At 39.0% G+C, this 20,464-nt stretch overlaps 3 protein-coding genes across 6 annotated transcripts; 1 reads left to right on the top strand and 2 right to left on the bottom strand.

Annotated features, from left to right (window-relative positions):
- Positions 1 to 128: 128 nt before the first annotated feature.
- Positions 129 to 13,940, top strand: LOC113684393 (mevalonate kinase). 3 transcript variants are annotated; one of them, XM_089189385.1, is made up of 11 exons: positions 129 to 896; positions 1,001 to 1,145; positions 2,261 to 2,414; positions 3,292 to 3,581; positions 3,888 to 3,933; positions 4,585 to 4,675; positions 5,043 to 5,133; positions 5,287 to 5,339; positions 5,827 to 5,980; positions 6,995 to 7,125; positions 13,363 to 13,940. In XM_089189385.1, the coding sequence occupies exons 1-10, from the start codon at positions 819 to 821 to the stop codon at positions 7,123 to 7,125; spliced, it is 1,233 nt and encodes a 410-aa protein (XP_089045511.1). In that variant the 5' UTR covers positions 129 to 818; the 3' UTR covers positions 13,363 to 13,940. The 3 variants fall into 3 exon arrangements, with proteins under 3 accessions (XP_089045511.1, XP_027057558.2, XP_027057559.2); XM_027201757.2 differs by lacking the exon at positions 13,363 to 13,940 and adding an exon at positions 7,782 to 8,401; XM_027201758.2 differs by lacking the exon at positions 13,363 to 13,940 and adding an exon at positions 7,782 to 8,401 and having other exon boundaries at positions 5,290 to 5,339.
- On the bottom strand, positions 7,168 to 13,310 carry LOC113684392 (dimethylaniline monooxygenase [N-oxide-forming] 2). The gene is made up of 3 exons (XM_027201756.2): positions 12,214 to 13,310; positions 8,757 to 9,463; positions 7,168 to 8,269 (listed from the first exon to the last, which is right to left on the bottom strand). The coding sequence occupies exons 1-3, from the start codon at positions 12,773 to 12,775 to the stop codon at positions 7,898 to 7,900; spliced, it is 1,641 nt and encodes a 546-aa protein (XP_027057557.2). The 5' UTR covers positions 12,776 to 13,310; the 3' UTR covers positions 7,168 to 7,897.
- Positions 13,941 to 16,653: 2,713 nt separating the features above from the next.
- On the bottom strand, positions 16,654 to 19,273 carry LOC113684379 (uncharacterized). 2 transcript variants are annotated; one of them, XM_089189402.1, is made up of 4 exons: positions 18,930 to 19,273; positions 18,117 to 18,783; positions 17,717 to 17,830; positions 16,654 to 17,224 (listed from the first exon to the last, which is right to left on the bottom strand). In XM_089189402.1, exons 2-4 carry the CDS (start codon positions 18,695 to 18,697, stop codon positions 17,116 to 17,118), a joined length of 804 nt encoding a protein of 267 aa, XP_089045528.1. In that variant the 5' UTR covers positions 18,698 to 18,783; positions 18,930 to 19,273; the 3' UTR covers positions 16,654 to 17,115. The 2 variants fall into 2 exon arrangements, with proteins under 2 accessions (XP_089045528.1, XP_027057544.2); XM_027201743.2 differs by having other exon boundaries at positions 18,117 to 19,273.
- Between the last annotated feature and the right edge of the window lie 1,191 nt (positions 19,274 to 20,464).

A 20,464-nucleotide genomic window follows, 5' to 3' on the forward strand; every position in this document is an offset into this window, starting at 1 on the left:
GTTTACAGCATTTTTGTAATGTCATGTTATTTCCGTCGCCATTTGGACAGTAAATGAAAAAATAATTGTATTTTAACTTTTTTTTGCTGCTGTTATTGTATTTCTTTGACAAATCGTATTTCTAGTGCGTCAAAATCCAACAGTTTTATTTTCCTAAGCGAGGAGTGAATATTTCTTGTTTGGCTGGTCTTGAAAATTCGGTGTCAAACTGACTTCTTGTGATGGGGAGAGTCATAGCCGCGTTTTGATTGGTTCTTTACTCATGATTCATTGGAGGATAGACGTATAGATGACGTCATCATAACCAACACTTTGCTTTTTTATCACATCAAGTAATTAGATTCCTTGTTGCCGTGGGTTTGTACAGTGATGGATCACAGGCACACTTTTGGCTGCGCTTCGGCAGCATGGAATCTATTTGTTTGTAGACAACTTCCCCTGACTTAAGTGGCCAAGCAGAACCAAACATAACATAGCCAATAGGAACTCAAACAAAAAAGAAGCAAGCCGCTTGAAGCGTAGGAGAAAGGCTGTCAGGGTCCTGAATCAATTTCAGTTCTCTGGGTCAATGTCTTGAGTAGGCTCTCTTGCCTCACCCAATGTCCTGGATACAACTGCTAGATTCCAATTTCTAGATAACGAAAGTCAGAGATTAAAAAAATTTCAAGTGAGTTTAGAGAGGTGCTTGGTAGATTGAGGACAATATATTGTGTTCAGTATTATTGGTCAGCAGTAAAACAAAATGGCGGCCACCGTGCGGTAATACCGAACTATCTCAATCTGTCGTGTTTATTCGTTCTTGTCGGGCGAAGAGGCGAATGATTTCTCCTTCTTTTACCGTCACTGCCCCAGGAAAGATAATCCTTCACGGAGAACATGCAGTTGTTTATGGAAAGGTAGTTATTTTTAGCTTTTCGCCTTTGAATAAGCGCGTTTTGAATGGGTTTGTTTACAATACTCTATAGGAGGGAATTAATAGTTGCTATCTCCACCTTTTTAGAAAGCCGTTGCAGCAGCTATCGATTTGAGGACAACACTCAAATTGGAAGCAACCAACGACGGTCAGTTTACGCTGAAACTGCTAAACTTTGGGACAACGTGCAGGTGGAAAGGAGAGGAGCTACAACAAGATGTGGAAAAACTTGGTAAGGTCTCAGTGTAGAGTGAAATTTCTACTTTTATAGGATGTCTGGAAATCTAAGTTCATGCTTGTAAAACTTGCAATCCCCTTCCAGGGACTCTGTGAATTTTGCCATTTTCAGCTAGAAACCACTGGAGTGGGGCTGTTGGAGATGATACAGGGGTGGGTGAGTGGAGTGGGGGGGGGGGGGGATTGGACGTGGGAAAGGACTTTTTTATTTCTTGATTACATAAGGAGTACTGTTAACTAGTTAAAAAGGACATATTGTTACAAAACACTCTGCCATGATCAGGTTATGTCATAGCAAATCCAAACTTTGACTCTTTTTCAAGGTTCCATGGTAAAAACTACATCAGTGTGCATCATATCTTGCAAGGGTAAATCATCTTGAGACTGAAATAAGAATTGGTTGTTAGTCACACCTGAGATATATACTTATCAAATGATATGGGCTGGGTCATTATGAGGTGTTTTCTGTCAAGATTCTTTGTTCTTACAATGCCTCTCTTCAGAGTGTCAAGCTTTGACATGACTCAATTTTCCCAAAAAGTATCATCAGATTTTTTTTTCTTTTTTTTCCTTTTTTCATATAACTAAACTTGTAGTTCTAGTGGCTACATTATGGTTTTAGGTTGCTAAATAGTGACTGAATAGATAGGCTTGTAGCTGTGTTATCTGACTCATACCTTGAAAGCTTGAACAGGATGAGCCACTTGTCTCATGTTGATGATATAATCATTTTGAACATTGCATTGCGTGGACATCAAAATATCACCAGTCAATCAGTTGAGGCTCTTTTCTCAGACCCAATAAATTATCATTACATTTTAGAGTGTGCTCTAAAATGTCAGCCATTTAGAATTCTGTCACAGGCATGGTAATCAAAATGCTACTGTTGTTTATATATGAGAGGAACTTACCTCACCCAGATATGTACTGCTGGATTACTTTTACTGTCCATTTTGCCTTTGAGTTCTCTGCACTTTTCTGGGACCAGGTGAATTGCAAATGATGCAGTGAGTGCCTTCTGCACTTTTTTGCATGATAAAAGTTGATCAGCTCTTCTTCTATCACATTGGTGAGTTTGAGAGTTGTTGATTTGGTTTTTTTATTTCTCAGGTAGAGATGGATCATGTTGGCCACAGGATGGAAGAAAGCTGTTCAAAAGGTCTTTTGACCTCTCTGAGGTCAAAGAAGTGGATGAGAGAGTCATTAATGATGCAATAAGTGTGTTTGTTTACCTCATTGGCCAGATTGTTGAAGAAATTGATAGGTAGGCTTAGATAAGGGTCATGCTCAGATGATCATTTCATACAATGAAACTGCTAGTCACTCTTAGGGTCTAAAGGATTAAGCTTACTTGAACACTAAAATAAATTGCATTTGGCTAATTTCTATTGTTAAAAACCACTATTTAGCAGACATTGTACTGAACTGGCAATGTGGTGTATGGAATTACATCCTTGAAACAGTCAATCAAATGTAATCAAAGAGTCATTGTATGGCATGTATTATTGTGGCTATTTTGCTGTTATGTTTTTGCATTACTATCAACAAATTAAAGTTGGTAATGCAAGGTAATAAACTTGAACTGTGGATAGCTTTGTTAACAACATGGAACGTTATTGCAGTACAGAGTAAACATTGAATGTTAATCATAAACGAACATTGTGCAATTTTTACAAACCTCTATTCATTGGACACCCTCTATTAAGCAGACACTTCAGAAGGTTCTGAGGGTGTCCACTTATTTGAGGTTTCACTGTGTAATGGTAATAACACTCATGCACATTCATGGAAAAAGCAATAAACTCATTGTAATATGAGCAACCTCAACAACCTTTCTTACAAACCCTGAAGGTTAAGAGGAAGCCTCAGTTATTGTTTTGTGTATGTGCATGTGTGTGCATACTCAACTTGCCTTAAATTATGCACAGCATGGATTTTTAAAGTAACTGGAGGGATCTAAAATCATTTCAACTTCTTTTAGGACAATTTCTGAGAGGATGTGTGGAATTACTGTTCAGTGTATGGAATAGAGTTATGTGTCAGGGATGCAGTGAAGAATTTAAGATGTGAAAGGCGTGGGTTTCTTAATTGTTTGTGCTGAGGTCCAAAATTATGTGCTAAACAATTATCCTTTTTTCTAGGGTTCCTTCATTCTCAGTGGTAGTGAACACATCTTTACCAGTTGGAGCTGGTTTGGGATCATCAGCATCATACTGTGTTTGCCTTTCCACAGCTCTTCTGGCAGTAACAGGAAAGATTTCACAACCCTCAATGATGAGATCCATTCCAGGTGATGAGAGAGAGCTATGCCAAAATGAAATGGCATCTCTGTCTGTCAAAGACCTGGAGTTAATTTGTAAGTGGAGTTTAGAGGCAGAAAAGCTTGTTCATGGAAAGCCATCTGGAATTGACAACTCAGTTTGTGCATATGGTAGGTAGAAACAAAATAGGATGTTCCTATGTTCCCAGGATACAAATGTACAGTGCACAACCCAACTCCCTTTAGGCCTAGCTTAGAGTTTGATATTATGGTAACCCTTTACACCCCAGTATCAAAATTCTCCCTACTCTTCTCTATACATTGCCTTTGGTGCTGACAAGGAGAATTGGCTTAGCAATCAAAGATTCTTAAATTGATGATCATTTCCATTATTCTTTTAATGAATGAATCTGCATTACAACCCTTTCATGGTGTATTCTCAATTCATTTGATTAGTAGCTGATCATTCTTTTTTAGGAGCAGTTCTTACTTTCCAAGATGGAACGATTGAGCACTTGTCAAGGTACTATATAATAAATGAACATTTTAAAAGCAAATTATTGTCAGCATTATAATTCAAATCAGAGGTGTATTTATTGATATTGGGCTGTGGCAATTGAAGATAGCAGCTGTCACTTGAATTTTGCCTCCACTACTTGACTGGGTACCAAGGTGATGATACCCAGGCAGCCAAGCTATGGTACTGTTTGTGTAGCATCAATGTGCCTACAAATGTACTGGTGTATACAATCAAGGTAAAATAAATGTTCCAAATCCACTTTCCAAAACCCTTAAAGACTAGCAGCTGAAAAAAAAAAAAAAAAAACAGGGAACATATACCTACCAAAGGCAGTGGTGTAACCCCTGAGATTTTAGATAAATTTTCTCTGTGAAGAGAATATTACAATATATAAAAGAAAAATCTGGTGACAATATGACAGTCTTTATAAACGAAAATAAGAAAAGGTTAGCTGAAGAATGCCTCACCCTTTGAACAACTGCAAATTACAACCTACCAGCTAACACTCCTCGTGCTTTGTACCTGTCTCCAGCCCTCCAATGCAGGCTGACAAAATAGTAATCGTTGCAAATTAGGCTTATCATAACTTACATGTTTTAATTTATTTTACTAAAATTTTCTTTCTGATTCAGGAGTTTATGTCTTTTATAACAGAATTCCACAGCTCAGGGTCTTGATAACAGACACAAAGATACCCCGCAGCACAAAGAAGTTAGTGGCAGGCTTAAGGGACAGATGTCAACAGGTGAAATGATGAACTACAGAATCTTTAGCTGTTTGTTTTGTCAATTTTGTTTTCAGGCTTGAATGCCAGTTAGGCTGGTTACTTAACCCTTTAACTCCCAAGATCTGATTATTAATTCTCCCCTCTTGCTGTTACACATTTCCATGTTAATTAGTTACAAAAATTTGGTGTTGGATCAAGGCAACAACTTCGACTTGTATTCGGTATTCTCATTACCTGTTTGCCAGACAATTTATGGATGCTATTGGGAGAAGATACATGTTAATCACCTTTAGGAGTTAAGGGGTTAAGTACATTTTCCAAAAATGAATCAAAGCTGTCTTGACATTATAATCTTTTCAACCACTCTTTTTCTAAAAATCTCTAGCTTCCTTCTGTTTACAATCCTTTGTTTGATGCTGTTGGTGCTATCGCAGAAGAGAGCTGTGTGTATCTTGAGAAGCTGTATCAAATCCAAGGTATGTGTTCTCAGCAGTGTTTTTTTTTCCTTAATATTTTTAATGTGTGTCAAAAGTCGACGTGGCACCACTCAGATGTGGATGGGATTTTCTCGAGTGATGTTAACATCAGGACTAGCCTCTACTGACCACCAGACTTTTCTCTTTTTGCAGCAGCTTCACCACCGGGAGAAGAAAACTCTCAAGAGCACTATTGTATGTTGAAGGTAGACGTTTTCCTCTTCATTGTATCATCACACTGTGCTGGCTTTCTAGTTGCATGAGTGTGCCTTCCTTGTTTTACAGTGGGATGGAAAAGAGGACTCTGTTAATCAAATGTTCGTCTCCTTTGTGTACGCGTTACACAAATTTGTTAGAGTGTCTTAATTTCTTCCTGGCATATTTTGCGTGACAGCGGTTGTTTCTTTTGTTTGCGTTTATAACTTTGCGCGGGGAAATTGGCGCGCAGCCGGCTAAAAGAAAAACCCTTGCGCATGCCCTACGTTGGACCGCTGTGTTCGTCAAGCCTCCATACTTTCCTCGTTCTGCGCCAATAGTGCTCTCCGTTTACTGAACGCCTGGACCCCCGAGTATTTCTTCGCTTGAAAAGTTCGGAGGTTGTTGAATAAGGAAAATAAAGCTAGGCGGAAAAGAAATTTCCTTGTTTGTCTGCAAATCCGTTTATTTTGTTTATGTTTGTTATTTTGGACACAGAAACTTATTGACTTGAACCAACAGTTGCTTGTGACATTAGGAGTTAGCCACAGTTCATTGGACCAGGTGTGTCACGTGACCGCTAAACACGGTTTGCACTCCAAGTTGACTGGAGCGGGCGGCGGAGGATGTACCTTTACACTTGTCACGCCAGGTATACTTTGTCACGTTAGATACACTTTTGTCACGTTAATTTAAGTTTGCTGGAACAGACAAAGCAGGCCTTGTTTAAGGTGCAATTGCGCCACGCAAATGTTTCGCATGTTTTTCTATTTCTTTGTAATGACCTCTTATTAATGGTTCGCTTACGCCGTTCTCCTGCATGTTACAAAAATACATAATCCTTCGTAACATGTTCTGAAGAAAAGTTATGCACACCTTTTCAAGCCCGTATTGTGTCTTGGTGATCTTCGATATTTTGCATATGATCTTGTGTAGGTAAAATCGTCACGTCTTCCGAAGAGATTATTTTGACCCAAAATAGCAAACAGTTGAGCGTTTATAATCTTCAGGAGACGTGAACTTTTTATTTATGTTACTTTGTAGGAAGAAACTTTACGTAACTCTTACTAAATTTCAACTTAACCCTTTAACTGCCATGAGTGACCAAGACGGAATTTCTCCTTACAATATCAATACAATATCAGACAGATAAGTGATGATAATAGCGAAAAAATCAGTCAGGAGGTTAATTAGTTGTTGATCAAATAATAAATTCTCCGAACTAACATTATAAGAATTGTATGGCAGCCAGTAACAAGAAGTACTAATGAGATCTTGGGAGTGAAAGGGTTAAGGTGGCTTCTAACTTTGTATGGTGAGGTTAATTCACATTTAATTTTCCCTGTTGTTTATCTAATTTACAAATTTGTTGAGAACCCAAGGAAAGGGACGATGGCTTCGAAGACAAGTATATTCAGGCCGGAGTTGTAGAGTGTTATTCATTTGAACTCCAGATTTAATAGCAAGGTTTCTAGTCAGATACATCAGAACCGTTTCGGCAAAGTCCTTTGCGCGAGTCGAAAAGAATTTGCTATAAAAAAAAGAAAAAAAAGAAAAAAATTGATGGTAGCTTATCGCGTGGAACTCTGGAAGTAAGGCGCACAGAAATGAGGGACTGCTTGTAGTTTACTTTTTCTAAGATATCTTATGGTTCACTTTTATTCAGGTACCAGAGAACTGTCCGTGTCTTCAGTCACTCACGAACTGACCACTATTGGTTTTGATGTTTGGGATACTTGTCTTGGCGCGCAGGGTGTTACCTTGTCGCGCACCCCACCCACCCATCCCTCGCAATAGGTGAGTTCCACTCGATTTGTAGTCAACAAGGATAAAAAATGATGATGTTGATAAATAAGTAAGTTTATTCTTCTGTAAATTATGTTACTGAATGTGAAATATATATATATTTGAGCTAGCACGGAAACCATAAGGTTAGCGGCCAAAATATTGCTCAATGTCAGCTTTCAAGCGAGTGTATTAGTTATTGACAAAATACTCAAAATGCGGAAGCCTGTAATTTTTTTTGTTATCAAATGCTACATTTCGTTGTAGATTTGATTCTTTTCTTCGCCTAATTTCCTACGCTTAATTTATATCATATACGTACAATGAGCGACCTTTTTTGTGGGTTTCAATAAATAGATGTATGATTGCTCAAGCGATTTCAGTCAACTTACTATTAATGAGTTTTTTCTCGCCTGCATTTTTTTGTCATTGCTAAATCATTATATTACATGGCATCTTAATGTGCGCAAGTAAAATATTTACGGTATTCCTGAAAGAGACTGCCTTGTCGTTTGTAGATCTGCTTAGTTCTTAAAGGCAGAAGTATTCGAACTTTCTTAACTTCAAGAAGTAACGTGAAAGCTTTCTCTTGAAATAACTGTCTTTGTTTTTTGTTTTTGATCGCGACCTGGAACCTCTCTTCAACTTGCGGTCATTTACATTGTCAGAATCAAGATGTTGTCTCAGTCGATCGGAAGTTCTGGCCCGAACTCAGGCGTGTCCTCGGCAATTTTACCTAGGTCAGAGGCTTTATGCAGGAGTAGTCACATCCGGGTACCACAGCTTATCGTGCAGCTCTCAGCCAGCCAACCACTGCGTCCCATTCCCCTCTTAGATCTTGGGACAATTCATTAATTGTTGCAACGGTTACAAACATGAAGACCAACTTGAGGAATTTGACCACGCTTTGTGATATACTGGTGGGTGTTTTATTTCTTCTTCCCACGTGTGGGAACATCTCGTTGCTGTACGTGTCTTCGATGGTCTTTTTGGCTCCAGACCAGGCACCAGGCCCCATAAGGCGGTATTGAGCCGCACAGCAAGGCCCGAAGTAGCACTTGAAGGCCAGTAGAGGGTCTCTGAAAAAGAGTCGTCTGAAGTCTGGTTTACAGCCAATCATTTCCGCTAGTTGGTCCTTGTACGGAATACTGGATACCTTAAAAAAAAAAAAAAAGAAGGAGATAAAGATGAGCGAGAATTGTATTTATCTTTGATGAAAAGTACTGAACACATTTTGCGAACATTTAGAACATAAAATAGTCTAAAATAAATGAAACAATACTCTTCACCGTAAGTTTAAGGTTATTTAAAAAGGGAACGGACTCAGCTTTTAGTGATCTGACGCTCGTCTCTAGAAGAATTCCTAAGAAAGGGTTGTGGTCTTGAAACACTTTTTCGAATTCGAGCCACATTTTCACAACGTGCTTTATCATGCCATTCATTACCCATTCAGGTGTAGGATTTTATCTTCATGTAACTCTTAAGTTCTTTCAATTTATTATCCAAAAAAATTGTGGCAGGAAGAACTACTGAACAGATTTTGGAAGTTGAAGGGACAGGGGGAAAAGAGATGGTTCCTCTTGGTAATAAAATTTAGGAAGAGAGTAGCTGTCGCTGAAATACAGTACTACGACTTTTCACACCTGGATTGTGAGCCTCCTTGAGGCATAGAAGGTTTTCCTGATCATCCTTTTCTCAAGTCCTATGTTGTACAACATGAGCTCTCTGCTAGGTAGCCTAGCCTTCCCATTAAACACGCGGGTCACCCAGCGTGCTTGCAACTCAGCCGCGGGGAAGAACGCACCAGAAGACTGGATCAGACCCATGAAAGCCATGGTTGACTTAGGGTGGTGGGGTGGGAACACTTGTTTGTACAGGGATACCTGGTTGTCGTCGACTGGGAGGATATACTTGTCCTTTAGAAACTCAAACCCGATGTCATAACCAGTGCACATTATCACAACTTCCAGGTTATCGACTCTAGTACCGTCGGAGAAAACGACGCCATTCTGCGTAAAATGAGATAGTTTAGGCTGCAATTGGATAGTTCCGGTGGCGATACGGAGAGGGAGGTCATCACTAATCACCGTGGGGGCATTTAAAATGCCGTGTTGGGGACGGAGCCCGTACGTCTCGTGGTCAAACCTTTTTTGAGCGGTACGAATAGCCAACCATTCCTTGATCTTTGTCGGAAAGCTTTGAAAGAACCTCGTTTCCACGTGCTGGTCCCAGGGCAGTCCATGCTTCTCCAAGCGCGAAATTACCCAGGCTCCTCGGTGAGTACTCAGATAAACTTGAGAGGCGTGGCGGCTCAGTTCAACTGCAATGTCAGCGGCAGAGTTTCCAAGACCTGCGAAAAAAAATCCCCTATATCAATACTGTGACGAGGAGATGTGTAATTTAAGATAAGTTCGGAACATTAAGAACTTCATTCATTCGAGGAATCACAGATGTAGCATTCTATTGGTTATCTGCTATGCTATAATTCTTGAGAAAACCTACTTCTAAGCGACGAATGGACGAATAGATATTGTGGCTTTTAGTGACAATTTCTCCTGGACTTGTTTTTGGAAGTATTCCCAAAATGCAATTATTTCCTTGACTTCCTGTGATTTTTCTCATTGTTATAAAGTGATGTTTTCAGTTCCTCTTTTATTCCAGAAGCGGAGTAATCTCGTACCGAGATCCTACCGTGTTATTGTAACTGAATATGTGGGACTTACAACCGCTTGGCCGTGAAAGCTCTGGGTACAAGACCAATAGCGGAGTTAATAGCGATAGTAGCCGAGGTGTTTGAAAACAAGGGGGGCTTGGGTCTGGCCGCATAATGATTGCCGCCTGTGCCTTAAACAGACAGCTCGTTCACTAGTTTCCCTCCTTTTTTTTTTTTTCTTTTTTTTAACTTCAGTTACTGCGGTCTTGATTTTTTGTTAACTTTTTGTTTCACGAGAAAACTGCCGTTGAAAACGTGGAGCCGATTCGTAGATAATTCAAATTCATATCAACATTTGTCCCTCGGTTTCCAAGTCTCATTTGCTTTGTGCACGATTATAAAAACAAAACATACTTCAAATAATTAGAGGAAATTTCCAAGGTGAACTGCTCATCTATATTGCACTCGAGTCTGCGAGTTTGTCTGAATTTTTCTCCCCAGGTGATCGAGAAGTGCGTCGTTTTCCTCGTAATATAGGCCGTGATATAGGCCACCAGATCATAATCAGTCGACTGAGGCTAAAGCTAATGAGCTTCCACCAATTTCACCACAGAACAAGGAAAATTATCCCACTTGTCCTGAATTCAGTTTATTAAAGGGGCCGTGGCCTATATTTAGGAGAACAGTGAGTATATTGCCAAAAAAACCTCATGATGTTATGTTAATATAATTCATGCGAGAAATATACATTGCCATAAATATTTAGCCTCGGGCCTTGGGGTCAGTTTCAGCAGTCTAAGTAAATCTTAATTTCTTTCAAACATGTTCGCTGATGAAGTTTCACACAGTCTGTAAGAGTAATCAGTCCTCGATTATTTGACGCTTGGGAAATTCATTCAAATTTTTTTTTTAAGACGTTTTTATGTCTTGATATTGATCGATATTTGCTTGTTATTTGGAAACTAACTCGTTTTCACTTAACCCTTCCGTAATCTTCTCTGGCATGATAACTAATTAGTTAAACTTTGTTTTCTAGAGATTTCGCCGAATTCTTTGGGTAATTCTTTGGTGAATACTGCATTGAGTTGATAAAATAGTTACCGCACTATTCTTAAATCGAGCAGAAAAAATTAAATAATTCAGCGGTATTGTCAAAAAGCCAGTATCCAGGCGATCATTTGGAAAATGCGAGTAATCTTTGGTTTTAAATACAGTTTGTTGTCCGCAGAATGATAATTGATAATCTGTCGCCTCAAGCCGGATGTAGCTGGGTAAATTTGTACTCTTTGAAAGCAATATTTCTGATAAACGCTCCTAAGCGCCGTCATTCCCTAAATACGTGTAATAATAGTGGTTTTCAAGTTTTTTTTTTACTATATCCCCAGTAGGCCATGATTTAATCCTAATCTAAAGTGTTTACCATAAGAACAGCTGGGTGTCGTTAGTGATCTGTTTGGAGTAAGTGCCCTTCACTTACATTCTTCGTCGCGGTCTCACGGTTATTTCTTTACAATGCCTATCTCCCCCATAGTGAGAAAAAAAAAGAGTACTACTAAACTGCCCTTGAAGACAAGTGTCTCCAACTGCTATATAACCTAGATAATCTATAAGCAAATTTGGCTTAAATATTCAAGTGGTTTTCCCTTAACTCAAAATCAAAATTGCTTTGTTTAAGAACGACAAAGCTAATTTGGAAGTGTATTGAATTTGTACTTTGTGGTATTGCGTCAAGATTTCACTGCATTAGTTCTTTTATTGGCATTTGTCACTATGGTGGTTGTATTGGTTCTGTGGCCTTTTCAATCAGTGTTTTTGTTAATGTGTTGCTGAGAACTTCATTGAAGATTCTTTGCTTAATTGTTGGGAGAATGAAGCCATCAAAATCCAATTGATATCGACGTAATTAACCATATATGATGAAATGAAAATTCAGTTAGCGACGGTATTAGCAGAAAGCGGAAAAATCTCCGTACTCCTTACACAATGTGACTCAATTTGATGGATTTTCTTAGGAATCTATGTAAACTCGAAACACTTCCTAGTTCCTTCTTCGGTCTGGTGAAGTTTCTAGTTACGTAATTTTCGCGTCTCTCCTGAGTTGCTCAAACTATACCTCTGACAATTATAATTATGCAAAGGCAATGAAACTCGCTTCGAAGAATTCACCGTTCAGTTCACTTTACTTACAATTAAGACGAACCGGTGAAACTCTGATAGCTAAACAAGGTGGGAAACCCACACACAAAAATCGAATTTCGCCAAATATTTTGTTTGCAGAAACTTACCGTCTATGCAATTTCCGCACAATTCTTAACCTGAGAAAATGGATGGCAATCAAAAATTGCTTATTTATGGAAGCATTTTGAGCTGGGATGGTTTCTTGAAATAGGATTTCCGACAAATAGCAAGCGTTTATAGTATTTTGGATTCCATAAAAACAAACTTACCTATGACAAGGACCGCTTTGCCTTCAAATCCTCGATAACTTTTATACTCGTGGCTGTGGAGTTTGCGTCCCTGAAATCTGTCAATTCCGTTGAAGTTTGGGGTAAATGGCTTTGAGAGGTGACCATTGCAGATCATTACGCCGCCGAAAATAGTTTCGTAAACAGTTCCCTCGCCATTCGCGAAAGTCACTTTCCAGTGTCCTGTTTTCCGGTGGTCTGAGGTTCGGCTGATGTCCAGCACTGTAGCATTGAAGTGAATGTGTTTGAGGAGGTCAAAATGCTTTGCATACATATGCAGGTACTCTATCACATGACCATGAGGCATAAATGGCGGAAAATGCTTTGGTGCTGGAAAATCTGAAAAGCAGGTCATTTCTTTGCTAGTGTTGATGACTGTAGATTCATAAACCGAACCGCTCGAACCGTCCACATGTTGGGAAAATTTCCAGAGTCCCCCGATGTCGGAGCATTTCTCAAAGCAAACTGGCTCGAGCCCTTCGTCCAAACAGCATTTTATGGAGGTCAAACCGCTCACTCCTGCTCCAATGATGGCGATTTTCATGGCTAGCGTCCACGTGTTCCGCCGAGTCGGTCGTCTTCAACACAGTTCTAAGAGATGTTCAGGATGTCTGATCGCCAGTCGCGGAGAGCTTTCAGTTTGAGTGTTTATCTCTCCTCGGTTGAAATCAAACTAACAGCGCTCTTGAGATACGTTTAGTTATAATTAACGCCAGCTCTCATACCATTGACAACTCTTTTACGTATGAAAACTTTTGTATCCGGATATTGGTGATATTGCGCAGTGCGCTATCTTTGTGATGGGATCCGGAGATATTTCTAGATATTGAATCTCACTGTATTATAGCCGCATGGTCGTAAACAGAGCTTAAAGCGCTTGAAATAAAACAGAATTTCGAGAAAAATCTCTAGTTGTACTCCTTCGTGAAAATGTGTTTTCTCGGCTTGTTCAATGTGCAACTCTTACTAACGAAAGATGAAAACTGTGCGTGATTTTACTTCAAAAACGAAGGCTTTTTGACACCTAGAGAGCGAGAACAATAGTCTCATTTAGTACCAAACTATTAGCCATTTAAAATCATTACACCGCTTAGAAATTTTTAATGAACCAATTGTATATTTCTATTTAAGGAACCTACGAAGTCAAGGAACGACTTCCTTTCGCTACGCTTCGACAAGAGCAAACAGATTTGCCAGAGCTAAATCTTTTGGAACTGTTTTCCGGTTAGGGCGTCTTCTAATGCGCTCTCCTGAGAGGCTTTTTCCGCTGCTCAAGGCTCAACAATATCTCGTTTGTCTCTTTGACAAAAGTTGTGGTTTGTAATGTATATGCCTTTACACAAATTAGCTTCAAACTGCTGGAGATGAATAGCGAATCAGCATGTGATAATCTGCACGAAACTGTTGGTGTACGAACGATATGCAGATTACAATAATTTTATGCGGAAGGGTGTGGCCTAAAATAATCCCAAACCCATTGTTGATGTTTTTACTTTAGCTCGGAGAGGCGACTGTTGATAGAAGAGAATATGTTATCATTATGCAATCAAAACTTACCTTTTGTTATGTTAACTTTAAAAAGCCCGCACACTCTTGTAGTGATTGTCTGGCCAGTAGCTAGCCAGGGTCATAATTAGTAGTACACTGTAACATATATTTCTAGTACTTTAAATGGACACTTTTACAAGTATCATAAAGATCGAAGATGATATTGTTTTCCGAGATAATCTTGTTTTATAAAATGATTTTGATAATGTGAATTTGCTCTGAAGAGGGCTGAAGCTCAAAAAGTCAGCGTGAGAAATTCTTTACGGGGGCCAATTTTACATTATCAACTCAGTTGATAAAACCCAATTATAACACTGACGCTGCTCCTTGGCCCCTTTAGTCATTTTTTTTTAAATTATATTGTTGGGAATTTGTTTGATGCCTAAATACTTCATTTTTTATATATTTCAAGCTAAAGTGTCTAAGTGCGTAAAGTGTAAGCCTGCAAACTTATCGGAAGTAGATCAACATTAACCGATTCTAATAATAAATCGCTCCACAGTTTAAATTAAGATACATACATATGAGCTTAGTATTTGGCCAAGAGCACGTACTTTGTGGTTCATTTAATAGAGCAACTGACCTCAAAATTGGGAATGGCTGAACAGAGGTTTCTTACATCAAGCTTTTCCTCTCCCTTTTGAAAAGGTTTCACATCTGAATTGACAATGTAGGCCGTTTTTTAGTCACTTTTACACCCGGCCACTTTAAAGATTTCGATCCGTTTTGGTTGAGGGACAGTTTTACAAGAATGAGATGAAGCTCAGTTGGACGTGCTGTTATATTTGGGCGAGCGGTAGTCATGACTTAGAGAAAATTCTCGATTTTTTTCCTAGTGAAATCTGGAGGCAAGTGAATACGGATATCACGTAAAGATCATCCTAGAAAGTTCCAGAGTTTTGGAGTGGTCAGGTGTTTCGAAAGACAAACAACAAGAGATGATTTTAATCGCGAAAGATTATAGCAAGTGATAATTTCAGAAAAACAACATCAAGTTAGTAGTCTAATATCTATCAAGAAAGCTGACTGTGATGATTGAAAGATTTATTTGTCTCTTTTGTTAAGTTGTGGGTAGTTAAAAAAGTAGTACCCCTGTGGTGAGCACTGATATGTCGATAGGTCTGTGAAAAAGAGCGAACAAGGTAAAGATTTATCGTAGTCATGTTTAATTTATTGTAGGAATCTCATAAGTTGATATTGGTAACCTGAAAAAATTGATTGATCATGGAAGATAAATAAAAATACATGGCTTTTCACGTTTGAAAACGCCGTTTTTAGTAGTCAGAAGACGAACATCTCACAGATTTCCAATAATCAATGATTGAAAACGGCGGAGAGAGGCTGGTTAAAATATTGCTGACGCCACACCTGCTTTACGCTACACCTCTGAACTCACTGCGCCTGAGACAAGAAAGACTAGACATTGATTACCACATATCAACTTTAAAGTCAGGATTATTTAACTTTGAACAATTTTCCCTCTGTGATGGAGAATTTTTCATCAGTGACACATACTCTTATTAGGAGTGCTTAGATCCAAACGGAGTTTAGCCTATCACCTAAAGATTTCTCAGGAGCGCGGGTGCTAACTCACTGAAGCATAAATACTCCGAGAAGGACGTGTTAGCCAGGCTTTTGAAAAAGGTTCATATGATGAACATTCCACACAATGGCTGGATTTGAATGTCGGTGTGAAGTTCATAGCTATGATGACGTGGTAATCATCAATGGTAACAGGCTGACCTCATTTTCGAGCGGACGAAATTGTCATTCTTAAGCTAGCAATGTAGCTACCAGTAAACAATATGCAAATGTCAACCTTCAAAACCCGAACCCGCATTCAAACCTCTTTTATTAGCAGACATAATTATAAAACCGTCATTCGTAGTAATGAATCTTTCACAATTACAACCTTTTTTGCAATAGCCGCTTTTGCTTGAAACAGTGTAAAACGGCAAAAGCGACTGCCATCAGAATTTGTAAAAAATGAATACGAATATTATAAACGCAGGCTTAAGCCACGAACACGTTTCTATAAATATAACTGGCTGCTTTCGCGCCTTACGACGCGGCCTAAGCATATTGTCAAAGTGCCATGTTTTTCCGGCATTACTTCAACGAAGAAGCTAATGCATTTGTTTTAATCTCTTTATAAATCAGTAAGTATGGTTTGCGGGTTTTCCCAGTATATTGACCACTGGCCTTGACGATTCTTTTCTTGGCTGATGCAATATTTGGTTTTCCTGTTGTACTTAACAGTAACCGCAATATCTGCGTAATTATTTCGGACGCGTTTACTCTTTTGTACTTGTTAACAACACTCCTCATAGTTAAACTGTGAGAAAGGTTTCTTTGCAACCAAAGCAGCATAGTAATGTCTGGTTCACATGCAAATGCAAAATTAACGCAAACGCAAACAGAAAGGAAATGTATCGAATCTTATAGGGAAAATCTATTGTAAAAAGCACCACTATTAGGATTAGTCAAAGTTATGGTAAACAGGGTTTTCAATACGAGTCGGCAACCAGTGAAATTCGCTTTCTATATGAAGTTAATTGCCACCCATTTTCTCTAAATTTAACAACATCAGGGTAGGAGTTATCTTACTGCCTCGGGTCTGCAGAGATGAAGAGTTAAAGCTAACGGTGCTTGCCCTTAATGCAGTTTCGATTGAGTGCCAAGAAAACAATTTTAAAGTAATCACAACAGCCAATTAGATGAAAGGAGTTATCGAAAGGCGCCAATAAGAACTCAAAGTGAAAAAAAACTGTTTGAGTGAAGCGCGGGAAAACGCGGGTGGCCGAGTCGTGGGCGATTATGAGAGCAGTGACACCACTAACTCGCTTTGTTTCCTTCCACCACTCTGACGGGAAACACTCCTTCAGGTGTTGCACTCTGCGCTCATAGTAGTTAGATCAACATTTCTTGCCTACATGAATGCAAGAGAGAAACAGAATGAACTGGTGTTTGAACTGAGAGGCGTACCTCTAGATTGTCTAGAACAGATGTTGTAAGATTTCAATTTTATTCAAAACATTAAATCTTCAAGAATACGCCCGTATTTAGAAAGTATTTTTTGTTTATTTATGAAAAAATTACAGCAGTAGGTTATTCTTCATACACTTTTCTTTTTGTGCATATCTCCGAAAAAAACTTTGAAAAAAATCTCTGATCCTTTGAAAAAGTCAGTAAAAGTCTCTGATCCTTTCCAAATTATAGTGGTAATGTTTCACAGAAAAATGGTGCTGGCAAGCAAAAGTATGCAAACAAAAAGTTGTCTATAAAGTTAATATCATCGTTTATCGCAGTTTTAGCTAGGGAATATTTAATGGATTTTTAATTCACGATAGCAGGGTCTTCCTCAGCCATGCTTGGGGATGTTTGTTTTGCTTCTTCTCTTTCCTTTCTTGGTTTCCTTCTTCTCTTTTTGACCTTAGACCTTTCCCTGTGAGAAAAAAAGCGCCAGATTGTTATGATATATATATTTGGATCTTAAAGCTGTCTGCTGCGATTTGCAATTTACTTCATCTTGCAATAGTCTGTGATTCTCTGGTTAGGATTGTGCAAAGTGCCTTGAAGTCTAAAATGCCTGGATCTTTTTCAGCCAGTATTTTTCCATATTTTTTTATTTTTTTTTCGTTTTTTTTCTTATTTCGCTTAGAGTGCTAAAATGTGTCAGGTTATAATTAGGTAACGCTGAATCTCTCTCTGGAGGGAAAGCATCACCTGATTGTGATGTGCTGTACATTTTATTTTGTCTAAAAGCTGCCTGTCCTGTTCTTGAATCTACTGGTAATCGTCCCTCAAAGCTTTTTTATATAGGCTTGTGCAGAAAGTTTTGGCACCAAAAGTTTCGCCCAGTTCTATTCCTTCTACATTTAGATTCTTAACTTTCCTTTTTTAATGGTTAATCATATAGTTATGGTTAATCACACACCCATGGCTGGGTATTTCCCTGTAATCCAGAATAGCAGGGTCTTCTTCAGCCACACTTTTTAACGTCTGTTTCCTTTTTTCCTTTCTTCGTGTCTTCTTTCCTTTGGACCTCTCCCTGTGGACAATAATTTTCATATTCTTCTGAGCCTTATTTTTGTTCGAGAATCTGTCTGTGATCTCTAATTAACTACAGCTTGAAAAAGCATACGAACTCTAAGGTTTAGTTACATACATACATTTTTTCGTTTTCTGCCACCGTCAGTCATTGTTGTAATTGCTATGAAGTAAATGAACATCCTTCTGTATGGAATGATTGTACATGTTTTGTATGCTGTATACTAACCAAATTAATTAATGTGGAATGTAGAAGTTTCCCTTCCCCCTGGTTGAATCGCACTTACTTATCACTGGATGTGGCCCTAGAGGCCTGGATTGCAGGATCTTCTTGTGCCAAACTAAGTCTTGTTGATTTGATCTGATCTGAACTCAACACTTCCACGTAAACCGATGCCATGTGTCTCTCTGCTAAGAGAAGCTCTTCCCAAGTAAGGCGGAGTACCTTTATCTCCTTATCAACCACTTTGTTTTCCCCACAGCTCTCTTGGACTTCTGCAGTTTCTTTCATTTCGGTATCTTGAGAAACGTTCTCGACATGGTTCTCAAAAGAGTGTACTTGTTCGGTAGTGGGTTGAATCTCTGTTTCATATTCTGCAGCGACCTGATCTGACCACTGGAGATTTCTCGCCACCTCAAACACAGTGATATCCTCCAGGGGAATCTCCCTTGAGACAATATCAGCCCAAGATTCTCCTTCCGTGATGTCCAGCCACTGGTCATGTTCAAAGGCTTCCCCTTCTACTTCCTCAGTTTCAATTCTTGTGATGTTCGCTTCTTGAATGGCTGTTACCTTTGCATGAATATCAGGGGAGGTGATGTCTTCCCAAATGTCTTCCTTTACATTCTCATCTTCATCAGTAACCATAAGCCATTTAACATCCTCGTTAAGCTCGGCTTTAACCTCTTGCACATCATTGCTCTCCTCCTCCAACTTGCTGCTCTTAGTTTCGTCTGCAAGATGATACAAAGCCAAATTTTACCCTAGATGTATCTATGGTTGGCTGTCACAGTGATCCCACGGAGCCTGAGTCATTGTTACTTTGATGACCCGTCCTCTAAGTATATTTTCCTTTCGAACAGAAACGATGTTTTCGTACCTTTGAAACTTCTCGTTTTCTTGATTTCTTCTGTTTCTCCACCTCAAGGGAAAAAATTGATTTATTTTCATTAATTCACTTCAGCTCCTTTACATTCCCCTCTCCCCTCACATATTCCCGCCCTTCCCCTCCCATTTCATCCTTCCGTTTCCTCCCCACCTTCTTGCAGAAGTAAAAATATAAACACTGGAACATCTAATAGTTGTTCCAGTGTTTATATTTTTACCTCTACATGGGAAAGAAGTCAATTGTTTTCCGTTCGCCTCAATTTGTTTACACTCCCTCCTCTCAGTTTGCTCCCCATCCCTCTCCTCCCCATTTCCTTTATCCCCTTATCCTTTTCCTTCCATCTCCTTCCTTCCCCTCCCCTCCCCTCCCCTCCCCTCCCTTCTCCTCCACTCTTGGCCTTCGTCTCCGCCCCTCAAATAAATCTTCGAGACCCACATGAATATTATTACTGAGTGAAGTTTCACATTTCGTTTCAATCTTTCTTCAAGTGACGCAAAAAGTAAATGCATTTCTTTTTTTTCAAAGATTCATAAGTAAACGAACTGCGAGGAAATCTTCCTTTCTGCCACAGTGAGCGGAAATAAAGAAGAAAGGAATATCTAGTAAGAAAAATTGCACTTTTCCCACTTGTGTCTTTTGATAGAGAACTAAATTTGTGTCAAGTCGGATTCTGTTTCATGTATCTTTTTGCTTGCAAAACGTTAACCATTGTAAAAGATGTGGAATTTCAAGTTAACTTTTCGAGATACTTTTCGGCACGTGATCGGCCCGCTCAACAAGAAAAAGATGTTTTAAGCTTTTCTCCTGTCGTAACAACTTAACAATTTTCACAAGTTTTAAGCCTTACCTTTCTTCGTTATCGCAAAACCCGAAAAATGCCAAAGCCTGTAAAACTTCTATGAAGGTGCGCCAAAATGTTACCAGGGGCATTTTGAGTTCTACTCTCCTTGCGGCAAAATGGATCTCCTCTGAATAAACGTCATAATCAGATTTTTTTCTTAAGCGCGCGTTCGAACGATTGTGCGCCAGTGATGACAATAAGTCGGAAATTACGGAAAGTTTAGACTTGTGGGACTATGATTGCATATTCTAAGTCAGAAATGTTTTTTCTTGAGCGGTTTTTTTATTTAAGGTCAACAACCCGTGTTAAAAGTGAGTAGCTTGACCAATACTCACTGTAATCCTTTCCAGGCTTTCCAGCTAATGCGCTGCCATGTTTTATCAGCGGTTGTTTTTATGGAAACTAGCAGATTTAGTAAAATCCATGGTAACGGATAAAAACGAATGAAAAATGCGATTACAAGTCACCGAAAAAAGGTTTGTTTCGAAAACTGAAAGTAATGCGTTGGGGAATTCAACGGATTCTTTATTATAAACAAATAGAACACCATTGACTATGCTCAATTTAAGAAGTGGAGAAACACTCGACTATGTCTTGTGTTTCTCCCTACCCTTGTTTTGTGCTCTAGCCGCTTCTTACGTGCTTCACAACAGAATAGAGTACAGTCAAGGCTTCCTTATTTGTT

The sequence above is a fragment of the Pocillopora damicornis genome, chromosome 12, assembly GCF_964200805.1.
Source record: "Pocillopora damicornis chromosome 12, jaPocDami1.2, whole genome shotgun sequence".
NCBI classification, from domain to species: Eukaryota; Metazoa; Cnidaria; class Anthozoa; order Scleractinia; family Pocilloporidae; genus Pocillopora; species Pocillopora damicornis.